The following is a 17,341-nucleotide window of genomic DNA, read 5'->3' as shown; positions in this document are numbered from 1 at the left end:
GGGGTGGCGTCCAGCACACCGCCATCGCGGGGAGTGGGGGCTGCGGGGGGACCCCACGCGTGTCCCCGGGGCTCCCCAGGAGGTGGCAGGTCCCGCGGGTCGCGTCCGTGTCCCCAGCGCTGTCCCCGGGTCCCACCCACGCGTGGGAGGACACCCCCCCCCCACCCCCCCCCCCCCCCGAGGCCACCATCTCCCCGGTGACACGCGCTCGGCCTTGGGCTGCGGGGACGTCACCCCGGGGAGGGACCCAGGCATGGGGGCACCCCCGCCTGTCCCTGATGTCCCCCCCCGTGTCCCCTCTATCCCCCGATGTCCCCACCGTCCCATTCCTCATGTCCCCGTGTCCCCAATGTCCCCATCTCCCCCCCACAACCCTCCGTAGTGTCCCCACTATCCCCCCGCCGTCCCCCACAGCGATGTCCCCATCCCTGTCCTCCCCCACCTTCCTCTGTCCCCCCCATGTCACCAGTGTCCCCCACCCCGTCCTCCCATGTCCCCACTATCCCTCATACCAATGTCCCCATCCCACTGCCCCCCACCATCCTGTCCCCCTGTCCCCAATGTCCCCCATCTTGATGTCCCCATCCTCCATCTTCCCGTGTCCACGTCCCAATGTGTCCCCCTGTCCCCTCCATGTCCCATGACCCCCCCCCCCCCCAAAGCCCCCCAGAGCCTGACGCCGACGCGGCCCCTCAGGTTCCACATGCGCATTTATAATAATAATTATAATAATAATAATAATAATATAATAATAATAATAATAATAATAATGACGATAACGAGGGGGAGCCGCCGCCCGCGCCCACAATGCACTAAAACTGCACCTGCTGCCACCCTGGGGGACACGGGGGGACACAGGCAGGGACCACGCACGAGGTGTCCCCGTGTCCCCGCGGTGGCCCCCGCGCCCCATCCCCAGCCCTGATTGTCGCTGCGTGGCCTCGTGCCGGCCCCGTGTCACCGTCACGCAAGGGCCACCATCAACCCGGTGGCTTCTGTGGATGGCGTCCCCGTGCCGCGTCCCCAGGTCGTCCCTCTGTGTCACGTCCCCGTGCCGTGTCCCTGGGCCGCGGCCCCGTGGCGTCCCGCCGTGCCACATCCGTGCCGTGTCCCCGGGCCGTGTCCCCACGGCATGTCCCCACGGCGTCCCCCTGCGCCACGTCCCCGAGCCATCTGTGCCACCGCTCCGTGTCATCCCTCGTGCCACGTCCCCACGCCGTGTCCCCAGGCCACCTCTCCATGTCATCCTTCAGCGCCGTGTCCCCGTGTCACATCCCGGTGCCATCTCTGTGCCGCGTCCCCGTGTCACATCCCGGTGCCATCTCCGTGCCATCCCTCCATGTCACCTCTCTGCCGTGTCCCCACGTTGTCCCTCCGTGTCACGTCCCCACGCTGGATCTCCACGTTTGTCCCCTGTCCCACGTCTCTGCGCCGTGTCCTTGCGCCACATTCCCGTGCCACGTCCCCGTGCCATCTCCCGTGCCACATGCCCATGTCACATCTCTGCGCCGTGTCACCGTGCCACCTCCATGCCACGTGCCAACGTCACACCTCCGTGCCACGTCCCTGTGCCATCTCGTCGTCCCTCTGTGCCGTCTCTCCGTGCCACGTCCCCGCAGCGTCCCCACGTTATCGTCCTCCGTCCCGTCACATCCGTGTGCCACATCCCCGTGCCATCTCCGTGCCCCCATCCCCATGTCACATCCCTGTCACGTCCCCAAGCCGTGCCCCCGTGTCAAATCCCTGCGCCGCATCCGTGTGCCACGTCCCCGTGCCGCATGCCGTGTCCCCGTGCCACATCTGCACGCCACATCCCGCTGTGCCGCGTCCCGTGTCGCATCCCAGCGTGCCACATCCCCGCACTGTGTCCCCGGCTCACGTCCCAGCGTGTCACGTCCTCGTGTCACGTCCCGGTGACGTCCCTTGCCAGTGCCCCACCGCCAGGTCCTGTCCCCATCCCTGTCCCTACTCGGGGACCCCGCACCGGGGTTGGGGACGGGGGACAGCGGCAGCCGAGCTCGGAAGCCGAGGAGCTGCTGGCCCCGGGGGAAACTGAGGCACAGGCCACGCAGAGGGGGGACATGGAAGGGACACGGGCGTCACCCTGCCCCAGCATTGTAAGGGGGATGGGGAAGTTGGGGGGGGACACGCGGGGACACACCCGGATGCGCCGAGATGCTCCAGGAGACACTGGGACAGACTGGGACGTGTTGGGACACACTGGGATCCATGAGGACACGTGCCAGGTTCCGCCAGGACGCACCGGGACATACTGGGACACACTGGAGACGTGCCAGGACGTACTGGACACACTGGGATGTGCTGGGACAGGCCAGGACGTGCCGTCACACGTCAGGACACACCGGGGACACACCAGGACACACTGGGATGTGCCGGGACACGTGGGGGACACACTGGGACACACCGGGATGTCCTGGGACACACCGTGACAGGCTTGGACACGCCGTGACACGCCAGGGCGCACCAGGACGCGTCGGGACGCGGCAGGACGCGTCGTGCCGCGGGTGTCCGGGTGGCTGCCGGGGCACGCGGTGGCCGTCGCGGGCGTCACGGCCACCGCGGGCGTCACGGGAGGGCGTCACGGCCACGGCGGGCGTCACGGCCGGCGCGGGCGGGGGCGGGCGGCGGGTGCTACCTGGTGAAGAAGGGCAGGTGGTGCTGGCTGAGGCCACCGCCGGTGCGAGGGGACTCTGTCTTGGCCATGACGTCCTTGAACCAGGAGGCCACGTCCACCTCCAGCGTCTCGTAGCGCTTGATGAAGTTGTGTTCCTGCGGGGCGGGAGGGGGTGAGCGGCGGGGACGTGGGGACACGGGGTCGCAGGGACGGGGACAGGGACGGGGACGCAAGGACAGGGACGTGGGGGCACAGGGAGACGGACGCGAGCGTCAGGATGTGGATATGGGCACCGGGACACAGGTGTGGGGACAGGGACATGGGGACACAAGCATAAGGACATGGACACGGGCACCAGGACACAGAAATGGGGACACGGACATGGAGGCACAGGCAGGGGGACGTGGACATGGGGACAGGGACACAAGGACATGGGCACCAGGACACGGAAGTGGGGACGTGCAAGGACACGGGGATGGAGACACGGACACAGACAGCAGACACTGGTGTAGAGACATGCATGGGTATGGGGACAGCGACATGGAGACAGGGATAAGGGGACGGGGACAAGGACACCTGACAGTGTCGTAGACGTGAATGGGGACAGGGGCTTGGGACGGGGACAGGGAGGCTGAGGACCCCCCCCCCAGGGATGTCAGCACGTGCCCACCCAGGCAGGCGACACGTGTGGACCCCGGGACAGAGACGGGGACCCTCCCTGGGGACACGTGTGATGGGGACACGTGTGATGGGGACACGTGTGATGGGGACAGCCGGCGGGAGGTGGCCCCGGGGACTCACCAGTAACTTGTTGTACTTTGGTCTCTTCCTGTGGTCCTTGGTGAGGCTGCGGGAGAGGGGAGGGGGGGGTCAGCACCCTGGGGACACCCTGGGGACACCCCGGAGACGTGTCCCCAGCCCGGGGAGGGTGGCTTGTCACCCACCAGTCCCTGACGAAGGCCTGGAAGTCCCCGGAGAAGCCCATGGCGGGGGGCAGCAGCGGGGGGTCCTCCTGCAGCACCTTCGTCAGCACCTCGAAATCCGTCTTGCAGTTCTGGTAGGGGAACTGCCCCGTGGCCAGCTCCACCTGCGGGGACACCATGGGGACACCGCTGTCACCAGAGGGGGGGGGACACGGGACAGGGACGTGGCTGTGCCACAGGGATGGGGCTGGGACACGATGCGGGGACACGGTGGCAGCAACGGAGGTGGATGTGGTGAGGAGATACAGGATTGCATGGATGCGGTGGCATCGCGGGGACACGGTGGGGACACAGCAGGGACATGGTAGAGGCACAATGGGACCTGGGGACAGGTTAGGGACACGCTGGGGACATGGTGAGAACCCAGGGACGTGCTGGGGACACATGGGGGATGTGGTGGGGGACCTGGCAATGAGTTGGGGACATCTTGGGGACCCAGGGATGTGCTGGGGACACAGTGGGGAGCTGGGGATGGGTTGGGGACACAGTGGGGACCCAGGGACGGGTTGGGGACATGCTGGGGCCGCAGCTCACCAGGGAGATGCCGAGGCTCCAGACGTCGGCGCGGATGTCGTAGTCGGGCTTGGTGGGGTCGGGGGGGTCGATGCGCTCGGGCTGGGGGAGAAGGGGGGCTTGCAAGGGGCTGGGGGGCACCAAGGGGTCTGGGACCCACAGCACCCATGCTCCTGGGGGGGACCCACAGCCCTGGGGGACCCACTTAGGGGGCACAGGACCCACAGCACCCACCTCTGGGGTGCAGCACCCACCCCTGGGGGGCAGCACCCACAGCCCCAGGGGACCTGCAGCCCAACGAGACCCCCAGCACCCATCTCCATGACATGCAGCCCCCCCCCCTGCCGCTCCCACCCCAGGACGACCCACTGGCACCCCCCCACCTCCACACAGCAGCACACCCCCAGGAGGACTCCCCCCCTCCACACCCCCCGCAGCACCCATGGGCGCTTACGGCCATGTAGGCGGCGCAGCCGGCGCTGCGGGTCTTGGCCTTGGAGTCGACGAGGCGGCCGCTGATGCCGAAGTCGCAGAGTTTGACCTGACCCCGCTCGTCCAACAAGATGTTGGAGGGTTTGACGTCACGGTGGATCACCCCGTGCTTCTCTTTCAGGTAGAAAAGGGCCTTCACGATCTACGGGGAGGGGTGTCAGCAGCGGTGGCCCCCCAACCAGGACCCTCGCGGTGTCCCCAAGTGTCCCCCACGGTCCCCTCCCCGCTCACCGCCACCGTCATCTTGCCCAGGATGCGCTCGGGGATGGGACCTTGGATGCGTTTCTTGAGCTTCTCGGCGCAGGTGCCCATCAGCTCCATGGCGATGAAGACGTCGGTCTGAGGAAGAAGACGAGGGGTCAGTGGGCCGGCGGGGGGGACGGACACAAGAGCCAGGGAGGGACACTGGGGACACCTCCCGCCATGGCTGGGGCGATGGGGACAACAGAGAGAGTCCGGCAGGGACAGGGGACGGAGAGGGCGATGGCCGGATCACCCCAGGGCGGTGGTGGGGGGTCCGGTCCTTGTGGCTGGATCCAGACTTTGGGGAGGGGGTGGCTGTGGTTGTATCCAGACCCTGGAGGGGCCGGGGGTGGGGGCACGGCCGTATCCAGACCCTCATGGCGGAGGGGGGGGGGGGCTCACGTTGGTGATGAAGGTGCCGAAGCACTGGACGATGTAGGGGCAGTCGTGGCTCTTGAGCACCACGTCCAGGTCCATCAGGATCCGTTTGTTCTCCTCCCGGTTCCCCGAGCGCCGCATTTGCTGGGGAGGGGGCAGAAAAAAATAAGGTGTGTGTGTGTGGGGGTGGATTTCAGGGCCAGATCCCAGCCTCGCTGTGGGGCGGGGAGGGGAAGGACCCCAGTATTTAAGGGGGGGGGGGGGGGGTCCTCACCTTGACGGCGATGACGTGGCCCGTCTTGCGGAAGCGCATCTTCCAGACCTGCCCGCAGGTGCCGCTGCCGATCTCCCCCAGGTTCTCCAGGTCGTTGATCTCCGCCTGGTAGCGCTGCGAGGGGGGGGGGGGAATGGACACAGACATGGGGGGGGTGTGGGGGGGGTCAGGGTCCCCCCTGTGTCCCCCCCCTGTCCCCCCTCTGTGCTTACCTGCCCCCCCACGGTGAGGTAGCCCGTCTGCTTCATGATCTCCTGCAGCTTCTGGTCGATCTCAATGCTGGGGAGAAAAAGGGGGGGGGCCCCTAGCCAATCAGCATGAGGCAAGGGGGAGGCATGGCCAATCAGCATAGGGCAAGGGGGGGGGGGGTGCCTGGCCAATCAGCATGGGGCAAGGGGTGACTAGCCAATCAGCACAGGGGGTGGGAGCCGCGTGGCCAATCAGCACATGGGGACTCACCCACACAACTGGCCAATCAGCATGGGGGGGGGGGGTGGGGCTGGCCAAGTCAATATGGGGGTCACCTGACCAATCAGCATGGTTGAGGGGAGCCTGACCAATCAGCACACTGGGGAATGAGGGGTGTGCCCACTTGGCCAATCAGCATGCAGCAGGGGGTATCCACCCATCTGGCCAACAATCACTGTAAGAGGCAGCTGGCCAATGAACATGTGAGGAGGGTGCCTATGTGGCCAATCAACAGAAGGAAGGGTCTCCAGGCCAATCAGCACTGAGAGGGACATGCCTACTCGGCCAATCAACATCCATGGACTTCTGGTCACCTGGCCAATCAGCGCACGGAACTCTCCTCTCTGCCTGGCCAATCAGCATGTGCAAAATCACAGCTATCCAGCCAATCAGCACACAGGGAATCCTGTCTGCCTGGCCAATCAGCACCCATGGTCTCCTGCACCTCTGGCCAATCAGCACACAAATCTCCTCCCTGCCTGACCAATCAGCAACCAGTGAGTCCTGCACATCTGACCAATCGGCACACAACTCCCCTGCCTGCCTGGCCAATCAGCACCCAGGATCCTCCAGATCTCTTGCCAATCAGCCCCCACAAGCTCCTGCACACCTGGCCAATCAGCACCCATAATTCTCCTGCCTGACTGGCCAAGCAGCACATGCAGGCTCCTGTATAACCAGCCAATCAGTGTATCACAAATCTCTTGCCTGGCCAATTGGCACACAGGAACCTCTGAGACCTCCAGCCAATCAATCAGCCAATCAGTGCACGTTATTCCCTCTCAACCTCTAGCCAATCAGCACATGCAGTCTTCTGTACATTTGGCCAATCTGCACATAATAGTTCTCCTGCCTAGCCAATCAGTGCACATTACTCCCCAGACCTCTGACCAATCAGCACACCGAATTTCCCCTGGACCTCTGGCCAATCAGCACATGCGATTCCTTAGACCTCTGCCCAATCAGCACACGTGATCCCCCTGGACCTCTGGCCAATCAGCACACAGAATTTCCCCTGGACCTCTGGCCAATCAGCACGCATGATCCCTTGAACCTCTGGCCAATCAGCACGCATGATCCCTTGAACCTCTGGCCAATCAGCACATGTGCTCCCTTGAACCTCTGGCCAATCAGCACATGTGATCCCCTGGACCTCTGGCCAATCAGCACATGTGATCCCTTGAACCTCTGGCCAATCAAAACAGATGATCCCCCTGGACCTCTGGCCAACCAGCACACAGAGTCATCCCCCCCCCCATTTGTCCCATCACGGCACACCAGCGACCCAGCCAACCAGCCCAGGAGGTTCCCCAGACAGCTGGCCAATCAAGGCACCCGTTCTTGCCCACCCAGCCAATGAGCTGCGGCGGTTGGGGGGTCCCGGGGGGGGGTGTCTCACCTCTCCATGCTGCGGGGCACCAGGAAGGGCGGCTGGGGCAGCCCCAGCATGTTGCGGGGGCGGGAGGGGGGCGGCGGGTGCTGGGTGCCCTCGGGGAGCACGGCCCGGCCCCCGCCGTCGCTCACCAGCGGCAGCTGCAGAGCTGGGGGGGGGACAGAGAGACCCCGTCAGCCCCCCCCAAACATGGGGGGGACACACATGACAGAGAGACCCCATCAGCTTCCCCCCCCCGCCAAACACCCACCTCACCACCCCAACTCCCGCCCGGGGAGGGGAAGCACCCTGGGGGTGTCGTCCCCCCCAACCCACCCACAGCACCCCGGGGCGACACAGGTTGGGGGGGGGGGGGGGAAGCCCACGCACCCCCAGTCTGCTGGGAGATGCCCGGCCCTGGGTGGGCTCAGCCCCAGTTTGGAGCTTTCTGGCCCCATTTCAGTTCAGAACCTATTTTGCCCGTTCCTGCCCCATTTCAGCCGCTCCTGCCCCATTTTGGTTCAGCCCCATTTTGCCTGTTTCTGCCCCATTTTGCCCATTCCTGCCCCATTTCAGCTCAGCCCCAGTTTGCCTGTTCCTGCCTTGTTTGGGCTCAGCCCTATTTTGCCTGTTCCTGCCCGTTTTGCCTGTTCCTGCCCCATTTCAGCCGCTCCTGCCCCATTTTGGTTCAGCCCCATTTTGCCTGTTCCTGCCCTGTTTGGGCTGAGCCCAATTTTGCCTGTTCCTGCCCATTTTGCCCATTCCTGCCTCTGCCCCCCATTTTGGTTCAGCCCCATTTTGCCCGTTCCTGCCTTGTTTGGGCTCAGCCCAATTTTGCCTGTTCCTGCCTGTTTTGCCCATTCCTGCCCCAATTTGCCCATTCCTGCCCTGTTTGGGCTCAGTCCAATTTTGCCTGCTCCTGCCCCAATTCAGCTGCTCCTGCCCCAATTCAGTTCAGTTCTGTTTTGCCCATTCCTGCCCCATTTCTGCCCCATTTTGCCTGTTCCTGCCCTGTTTCAGCTCAGCCCCGTTTTGCCCGTTTTCCTGTTCCTGCCCCATTTTGGCTGAGCCCCGTTTTGCCTATTCCTGCCCCGTTTCATCCACCTCCCATCTCAGCTCTCCCAACCCCATTTTGGCCACAATTCAACCCATTTTGTGTCCGTTCCCCCACTCCCCTCCATCCCACACCACCGCCCCCCCCCCCCCCCCCCCAATTTTTGTCGCGGCCCCGTCTCATGCCGTGCCGCGGCCGCATGCGCCGCGGGGCCGGGCCATGCACCCCGCGGGGGCCGGGCCGGGGGCCACACTCCATGCGACAGGCAGGACAGCCACGCGGCAAGGGGGGGGACACACAGGGACATTCGGGGGGGGGGGGGATAGGGACATTCAAGGGTGGGGGGGGGACAGGGTGAGCGGGGAGAAGCCGATGGGGAAAAGCTGCTCCACTGAGTGGGGAAACTGAGGCACGGGTGGGTTTAGGTTGTGCCGGGGGGGGCCCGACCTGCCTTGGGTGGGCGGGAAACACACGGGGATGTCCCCGAGGTGGGGGACAGGGTGAGTGTCAGCGAGGTGGCAGGGGGGGCCGGGGGGGGAGCGTTAGAAGTGGGGGATGCAGGAGAAACCCAAGCGGCGGCGAGATGTGGTGGTACCTGCTCGCTGGGACGGAGCGGGAGCGGGGCTTAGGGTGATCACGATAACTGGATTGGGGGGGGACGGGGGGTGGGGGGAATGGAGGGGGGGGATGGAGAAAATAAAAAAACGGGGAAAAAAGGGGGGAAAGAAAATAATAAAAAGAAAGAAAAACACCATAAATCACAACAGGAATAAACTCAAGGCGCCGTGGGGGAGAACAGGGGGAAAAGAACCAGAATGAACTTAAACTGTGGGGTGGGGGGGTGGCGGGATGGGGGGTGGGTAAAAGGGGGGGGGCTGCCAGGTGGCTCCAGACCCCCCCCGGCCCCAAAAATGCCTTTTTTTAATTTTGTGAAATTGTAGGGCAACACTGGAAAATCTTTGCCTGGCAGTTGTGGTGCGCTGAGGGGTCCCGTGTCTGTCTGTGTCTGTCCTGCCCCCCCCCCCCCCCCCCCCAATAAAGGTCCTACCTGGTGTGGAGGGATTGGTCCCCCCCAGAGCAGCTCCTCAGGGTGCTAATTGAGGTGGTGACCTCCCCACTGCCCCAAATAACCCCCCCCAGCACCACAAAATGCCTCTGGTAACCCCCAAACTCCTGCGCTGCCTCCAGCCGTCTCCAGTACAGCCCCGTTGCCCCCAGTAAAGCCCTCGTGCCCCCCCCATTTCACCCACTAAAGCCCTTGTGACCCCAAACCCACCTCAGCTGCCCTCAAATAACTCCAATACAGGCCAAATTACACCCCATGCCCCCCCATACCCTCATGTTTTGCATAATATAGCCTCAACAGCCCCCCAATATCGCTACAGTCCCTCAATGACACCCCAGTGCCCTCACAGCGCCTCAGCTGCCCCCAACACCACTAAAACAGCCTCAACTGCCCCCAACACCCCTAAAACAGCCTCAACTGCCCCCCAGAAACCCTGCCGCTGTCTCAGCTCCCCCCAAATACCCCCACGGCGGCCCAAACTGCCCCCCAATATCCCCCCGATATGGCCTCAACTGCCCCCAATACCCCTAAAAGAGCCTCAGCTGCCCCCCAATATTCCTAATATGTTCTTAACTGCCCTCAGGACCCATTAGATGGCCTCAACCATTCCCCAATACCCCTAAGAGAGCCTCAGCTGCCCCCCAGTACCCTTAAACTCAGCCTCAACTGCCCCAAGAGTCCCCCAATACCCATAAACCAGCCTCAACTGTCCCAGTGAGCCCCCCAATACCAATAAATCAGCTTCAACTATCCCCAGTACCCCTAAACCAGCCTCAACTGTCCCCAAGAGCCCCCAATACCCCTAAACCAGCCTCAACTGCCAAGAGGCCCCCAATACCCATAAACCAGCCTCAACTGTCCCTCAATATCCCTAAACCAGCCTCAACTGTCCCAAGAGCCCCCCAGTACCCATAAACCAGCCTCAACTGTCCCTCAATATCCCTAAACCAGCCTCAACTGTCCCAAGAGCCCCCCAATACCCATAAACCAGCCTCAACTCTCCCAAGAGCCCCCCAATACCCATAAACCAGCTTCAACTGTCCCAAGAGCCCCCCAATACCCATAAACCACCCTCGACTGCTCCCCAATATCCCTAAACCAGCCATAACTACCCCCCAGTACCCCTAAAGCAGCCATAACTGCCCCAAAGAGACCCCCAGCGCTCCTAAACCAGCCATAACGGCCCACCGACACCCCTAAAATGCCCCCGAAAAGCCAACAAACTGCTGTAACCACCACCCGTAATCTTAAGACCGCCTCAGCCGCCCCCCAATACACCTAAACCAGCCTCAGCCAACCCCCCCAATACCCCGAAGTTGACCTCAGCCTCCCCCCGATACTCCAATCTTGGCCTCCACAGCCCCCCAGCGCTCCTCAAACAGCCCCACCCGCCCCCAACACCCCCTAAAACGCCCTCCACCACCCCCCAAAACCCTTAAAACAGCCTCAACCCCCCCCCTCACTCCACCCAATACAGCCCCCCACTCCCCACAGCACGGCCTCAAGCTCCCCCTCCCCGAGCTCCTAAAGCAGCCCCCAGACCCCTCAATAAGACCCCAACAATGCGGGCACCCCTAACCCAGCAACCCCCCTCCCCTCCCCAAATCGCCTCAGCCGCCCCCGCCCGGGCCTGGGCCTGGTTCCATCCCCCACCGCCTCCCCGCCCCTCCCCCGGCGGTCGCCTTACTAGGCCGGGCCCGGGCAGGACTGATGTCGAGATTGAGGTCGATCCGGCGGCGGGCTTCGCGGTTCTCCTGCTTGAGCTTCGCCTCCAACCGGGAGAGCTTCTGCTCCAGCGAGGACGCCGCCATCTTCCCCCTCAGCCAGCCCCGCCGCCGCCGCCGCGCAGCCAGAATGCACAAACAGCGCAAAGCGCATGCGCGGCCTGACCCAACCGGGCTACCGTCCGGCGCGAAGCGCGCTTTTCACGCCTTTCAGGTCAATGCCGGCCACCGTCTTGCCCGTTGGGTGGGTGCTTCGGGTGGGAGACCGCGCATGCGCGGTACCTGCGAGGGCCTGGCGGCGCTGGCGCCACCTAGTGGGGGGGTGGTGGGGCGCATGCGCACGGAGCCCCCTCCCCACGAGGGGCCTATAGAGGACCCCCCCCCCCCCCCAAAAAACCGCCCTGACCCCCCCCCCTTGGGGACACCCCCCCCCCCCCCCCAGACCCCCTCCCCAACACCCATGCCCACCACCACCACCCCCGGGGGGGCTTTATGGGGGAGGTGGGCACTAAAAGGGCAAGACCCCTCCAAATGGGGGGGGCATCACCCCCCCAAAGGGCCCCCAGCTCCCCCCCCCAAAGGGCCCCCAACCCCCCCCATAACCCTTTTTTAAACCCCCCCATAACCTTTTTTTTTTTTTTTCTCTGCTTTTTTCCATTTTTATTTAAAAAACCCCAAAACAAGCCAGGCCCGGGGAAGGGGGGAGGGGCACAGACCACGATTGGGGGGGGGGGGGGGAGGGCAGACCCCCCCCTCGTGGCAAAGGAGGGGAGGGCTGCACCCCAATTTGGGTAAAAGGGGGGGGAAAGGGGGGGGCACAGGCTGGGGCAGGTTAAAACATCTCCGGGCAGCGCCCCCCAACCCGACCCATCCCCTCGCGATAAAAATTCCCCCCCCCCGAAAGAAAAGGGGGGGCCCCCCTTAAAAAGGGGTGCCCCCCCAAGAGGGTGGCCCCCCCCAAAAGTGAGTACCCGCCCCAGGAGAGGGGTGACTCCCCCAGAGTACCCCCTAAAGAGAGAGGTGCCCCCCGAGAGAGTACCCCCCTCCAAAAGAGGGGGTGACCCCCCCAAAGAGAGGCCCCCCCCAAAAAAAGGGGGTGGACCCCCAAGAGAGGGGTCCCCTCCCAAAAGAGAGGTGGCCCCCCCCAAAAGAGAGACTGCCCACCCAAAAGAGTGGGGTGAGCCCCCCTCAAAGAGAGAACCCCCCAAAAGAATGGGGTGAGCCCCCCCAAAGAGAGTACCCCACCAAAAGAGAGGGGTGACCCCCCCAAAGAGAGTACCCCCCCCAAAAGAGAGGGATGACTCCCCCCAAAAGAGAGGGGGTGGACCCCTAGAGAAGGGGTAGACCCCTCAAAGAGAGTACCTCCCCCCCCCCCAAAAAAAAGAGGTGATCCCCCAAAAGAGGGGGCAGCCCCCCCTGCCAAAAGAGGGGTGCCCCCCCTCACCCCCAACCCCCCCCCCCCCAAAGTCTCTGTGCGCAGCAGCCGGGGGGGGGGGGGGGGTTGCGACAATACCCCAACCTTGGGGTGAGGTGGAACCCACCCGGATACCGGGGTGCTCACCCCACCCCCAATTTTTTTTTTTTTTTTTTTTTTTTGGGGGGGGGTGGGGGGGTGTACCTCTTCCCCCCCCCCTTCCCCAATTTGGGGGGGGGGGGGGGGGGTCCATCTAGGCGGGGAAGGGTTCCGGGGGGGGGTTCCTCCTCCTGGAAGTGGCTGCGCTGCAGCAGTTTGACGTGGTACTCGTAGATCTTGAGCGCGGGGCCGAGGCGGATGGAGAGCCCCGTCTCTTCCTCCTCCTCCTGCTGCCCGGGGGGGGGGCCTGCAGGTGGGTGCGGGGGGGGGACAGGGAGGGGTCCCAGGTGTCGGGGGGGGGGGGGGGGACGGACACAGGGGACAGGGAGGGGTCCCAGGTGTCCGGGGGGGGGACACAGGGGACAGGGAGGGGTCCCAGGTGCCTGGGGGGGGGGACACCCAGACGTGCCACCATCCGCAGGGCCCCCCCCGGGCTGGCCGTGGGCTGACACTGAGGATCCGGGGGGCGCCCCGAGCCCCCCGAGGCCGCGCTGCAGCGGGGAACGGCCTGGGGTGAGTGGGGTGGGGGGCACTGGGAGCACTGGGGGGGGGAACTGGGTACTGGGGGGGAACTGGGAGCACCAGAGAGTCACCGCGGGGGAACTGGGTACTGAGGGGGGGGGTAGTTGGGAGTACTGGGAGGTTACTGAGAGTACTGGGCGGGGGGGGGTACGTGGGAGTACTGGGGGGTTACTGAGAGTACCAGTAGGGTGTAACTGGGTAGTGGGGGGGGGGTAACTGGGTACGGGGGGGGTAGTTGGGAGTACTGGAGGGTTACTGAGAATACGGGGGGGAGTAACTGGGTACTGGGGGGGGTAAATGGGAGCACTGGAGGGTCACCGAGGGGTAACTGGGTACTGGGGGGGGGAGTTGGGAGTACTGGGGGGTTACTGAGAGTACTGGGGGGGTGTAACAGGGTACTGGGGGGGTGTAACTGGGAGCACCCGGCAGTAACTGGGGGCACTGAGAAGGATAACTGGGAGCCCTGGGGGGGGGCCCTGGGTGCATTGGGGGGGTGACTAAGTTCACGGGGGGGGGAGTAACTGGGAGCACTGGGAGGGGGAAATGTGTGTGAGGGTCACTGGGGGTGACTGGGAGCACTGGGGGGGTCACTGGTGTGCCCGGCCGGTGCCGCAGCCCCGCTGCCCCCCCGGCCCCCCCCGCCTCCGCCTGGACGTTTCCGCCTCCCCCGAGTTCCCGCCCGCCCCGGGGCCGCGCGCCGTGCCCGCGGGGGGGCGGGTCTTCGTGCAGGTGCGGGGGGGGGGGGGTGTCCTCCGTGTCGTGTGTCCCCCCCAGTGACACCCCCCCGGTCCCTCCAATGCCCCCCCGATGATGCTCGGTGTCACCCCCTCATCCTCCCCGTTACCCCCCGTCCCTCCCCGGTGTCCCCCCCCGGTGTCGTCCGCCCCCCCCGGCTCCCTACCCCCCTCCCGGTGCCCCCCCCGGTCCCCATCACCCCCCCCCCCGGTGACCCCCTTCCCACCGTCTTCTCCCACCCCCCCCGTTCCAGGTCTCCCTCTCCCGTGCCCCCCCCCGGGCTGGGTTTCTCCCTCCGCCGTTGCTTCGTGTCTCCACGTTCCTCGCCGGGCCCCCCCGATCCCCCCCCCGCCCCCGGTCCCGGTCCCGGTCCCAGCCCGCCCCCACGACCACTCGTGGTGTTGCGGGGGGGGTTGCGCGGCTCCGGGGGCGGCGGCGGTGGTGGCGGGACCGGGGGTGTCCGGAGGGGGGGGGGAGACGGAGGTTGCTCCTCTCTTTTTTTCTGCCCCCCCGTTTCCCGGAGCCGTTGCAGTTCCTGCACTGCCGCCTCCGCCTCTGCCGCGCCGGGGGGGCCCGAGGCCACGGGGATGGGCTGCCGCCGGTACGGGGCTGGGGGGGGGGGGACCGGGGGAAGGGGAGGGACACACACCGGGAATAGGGGACACCACAACACGGGACCGGGGGGGGGGACGGACGACACCGGACCCGGCCGGTCCCCGGTACCGGGAGGAGGGGGGGGGGGACGGGGAACCGGGGCGGGGGGGGGGGGGGTTGTGGGGGGGAACTGGGGCCGGGGAGGGCACCGGGAGTGGGGCGGAATGGGTACCGCCAGTCCCAGTATGGGGAGGTTACTGGGAGTGTGGGGGGGTGAACTGGGGGGCACCGGGACGGAGGTGAAGCGGTGCCCCCCCCTTCCCCTCGACCAGTGCCGGCCGGAGCCCTGTCCCCCCCGGAGGGGCGGGGCCTCCGGGGCAGGCTCCGCCCCCCGGCCCCGCCCGCGGCCCCACCCCGGCCCCGCCCGCAGCCGCTCCCTCCGCACCGTCACCCGCCCCATCGTGGTGACGCTCGGACCCGTCGGCACCGCCGCGCCAGGTCCGGCACCCCCAAACCCCGGGACCCCCTAACCCGGACACCACCCCCCCCGGGACCCCCAAACCCCGGGACCCCCCCCCCGGGACCCCCAAACCCGGACACCACCCCGCCCGGGACCCCCAAACCCCGGGACCCCCCCCGGGACCCCCAAACCCGGACACCACCCCCCCCGGGACCCCCAAACCCCGGGACCCCCCCCGGGACCCCCCCCGGCACCCCCTGGGAACCACGGGACCCCCCCCCCGAGCGAGACCCCCCCCCCCAACCGGGACCCTCCGGGAAAGGGACCCCCAAACTGGGACCCCCCCCACCCCGGAATCCCCCTGGGAACCTGCAACCGGGGACCCCCCCCCCCCAAGAACCCACAACCAGCGCCCCAAACCGAGTCGCCCCCCCCCAACAGACCCCCCCCAGTTTGCCCCCCCAACAGTAGGGACACCCCATCCCCGGTGTCCCTTCCCCGTGACACCCCCCCCCATAACCGCCTCCGCCCCCAGGTGCCCCCCCGGTGCCGTTCCCACCGCCCCCTCCCCTTCTGCGACTCCCCCCGCCCCCCCAAAGGGACCGGCCCCGGCCCCCCCCCCACGGGTGAGTGTTCAATTTTTTTTTTGGGGGGGGGCACCCAGACACCTGGGTCGCCCCCCGGGGGGGGGGCAGGGAGGTTTGGGGGGGGGGTGTCCCGGATGCCGGGGTCCCCCTGACCTTGCCCCCCCCCCCAGAGCCCGCCGTGCCCCCCGGGGCCGTGGCCGCTGTTTCCTTCGGGGCCTTCGTGGTGGGGGCGGCCCTGGCGGGGGGGCTCTGGTTTGTCCACGGCCGCACAGGTGAGAGGACCCCCCCCCGGTGACTCCCCCCCCCCCAAAATACACCCCCCCCTCAATGGACACAATCCCCCCCCCCAGGGTGATGCCCGGTGGGGATTACGCCCCCCCGGACCCCTCCCACAGGGATACCCCCCCCAAATGATACCCTACCCCCCCCCCGGGACCCCCATCATTGAGGACCCCCCCAGACACCCCACTGCGACTCCCCCCCCCGGGCTGTGCCCCCCCCAAACACCCTCTTTAACCCCCCCCCAATCCACCTTGGACTCCCTTACCCCCCCACCATTTCTAACCAAGGACCCCCCCCAATCCACCCAGTACCCCCCCAAAGCCCCCCCTGCCCCTAAATCCACCTGCCCCCCCCAACCTGTGCTGCCCCCCCCCCTCATTGCTGACGCCCCCCCCCCCCCCCCCTCTGCCCTTCCTCAGCTGCCCCCCGGCCCCCCCCAGCGACCCCCAGCTCCAGTGCTGCCCCCCAGCCCGGGGGGGGGCCAGGTAGGGGAGGGCTGGGGGATACTGGGAACACTGGGAAGGGGTTACTGGGAGGGGGGGAGTGGGAGGTAACTTGGGGCACTGGGAGCTCAAGAGGGGACACTGGGGGGGGGGGGTGTAACTGGTAATACTGGGGGGCGTGGGGGATACTGGGAGTACCAGGGAGGGCACTGGAAAGGGATACTGGGAACACTGCAGGGGGGGGGATGGGGTAACTGGGAGCACTGAGAGGATGCTGGGGCACTGGGAGGGATGGAGGGGGAACTGGGAGGTAACTTGGGGCACTGGGAGCTCAAGAGGGGGCACTGGGGGGGGGGGGGGTGTAACTGGTAATACTGGGGGGCACGGGGGATACTGGGAGTACCAGGGAGGGCACTGGAAAGGGATACTGGGAGCACTGCGGGGGGGGGGGGGGGATGGGGTAACTGGGAGGATGCTGGAGCACTGGGAGGGATGGGGAGGAGAAGTGGAAACACTGGGGGGGGGCACTGGGGATACTGGGAGTACTGTGGGGGCACTGGAAAGGGATACTGGGAGCATTGTGGAGGGGAACAGAGGGTAACTGGGAGCACTGGTGGGTATGGCGGGGGGGCACCAGCCTCTTCCCGCTCCCCCCCAGCTCAGGACCACCGACCCGAAGCCGCCTCCAGCCAGGACCCCCCTGGCAGCACCCTGAGCCCGGGACCCCCCCCCCAGGACCCCCCCCCAATTGCCTGGGTCCCCCCAGGGACCCCCCCCTCTTTCCCAGGGGCGGGGGGGGGCAAATAAAGGTGCTGCTGAACCCCCCCATGTGGTTACTGGGGTCCCCTTGGGGGGGGGGCAGGCTACTTTGGGGTGAATTGCAGGGGTTTTGGGGTCCCAGGGGGCCATTTGGGGGCCAGTCTCAGGGATTTGGGGGTCCCGG

At 66.2% G+C, this 17,341-nt stretch overlaps 1 protein-coding gene and 1 long non-coding RNA gene across 3 annotated transcripts; one reads left to right on the top strand and one right to left on the bottom strand.

The window, feature by feature from the left end:
- Window positions 1-735: 735 nt before the first annotated feature.
- Window positions 736-11,463, bottom strand: MAP2K7 (mitogen-activated protein kinase kinase 7). 2 transcript variants are annotated; one of them, XM_030030977.2, is made up of 12 exons: window positions 11,166-11,463; window positions 9,008-9,055; window positions 7,386-7,527; window positions 5,731-5,797; window positions 5,519-5,632; window positions 5,269-5,388; window positions 4,855-4,962; window positions 4,586-4,765; window positions 4,153-4,233; window positions 3,580-3,722; window positions 3,437-3,482; window positions 736-2,790 (listed from the first exon to the last, which is right to left on the bottom strand). In XM_030030977.2, the coding sequence occupies exons 1-12, from the start codon at window positions 11,287-11,289 to the stop codon at window positions 2,653-2,655; spliced, it is 1,311 nt and encodes a 436-aa protein (XP_029886837.1). In that variant the 5' UTR covers window positions 11,290-11,463; the 3' UTR covers window positions 736-2,652. The 2 variants fall into 2 exon arrangements, with proteins under 2 accessions (XP_029886837.1, XP_029886838.1); XM_030030978.2 differs by lacking the exon at window positions 9,008-9,055 and having other exon boundaries at window positions 11,166-11,460.
- A 4,198-nt stretch (window positions 11,464-15,661) lies between these two features.
- Window positions 15,662-17,223, top strand: LOC115348426. The gene is made up of 3 exons (XR_003925815.2): window positions 15,662-15,712; window positions 15,844-15,945; window positions 17,057-17,223. It is a non-coding gene; the product is annotated as an uncharacterized LOC115348426 (long non-coding RNA).
- Window positions 17,224-17,341: the final 118 nt, after the last annotated feature.

This window comes from Aquila chrysaetos, chromosome 11 (genome assembly GCF_900496995.4).
Source record: "Aquila chrysaetos chrysaetos chromosome 11, bAquChr1.4, whole genome shotgun sequence".
NCBI classification, from domain to species: Eukaryota; Metazoa; Chordata; class Aves; order Accipitriformes; family Accipitridae; genus Aquila; species Aquila chrysaetos.
Note: the sequence above shows the minus strand (reverse complement) of the source record. Positions and strands in the feature narration are given on the sequence as shown.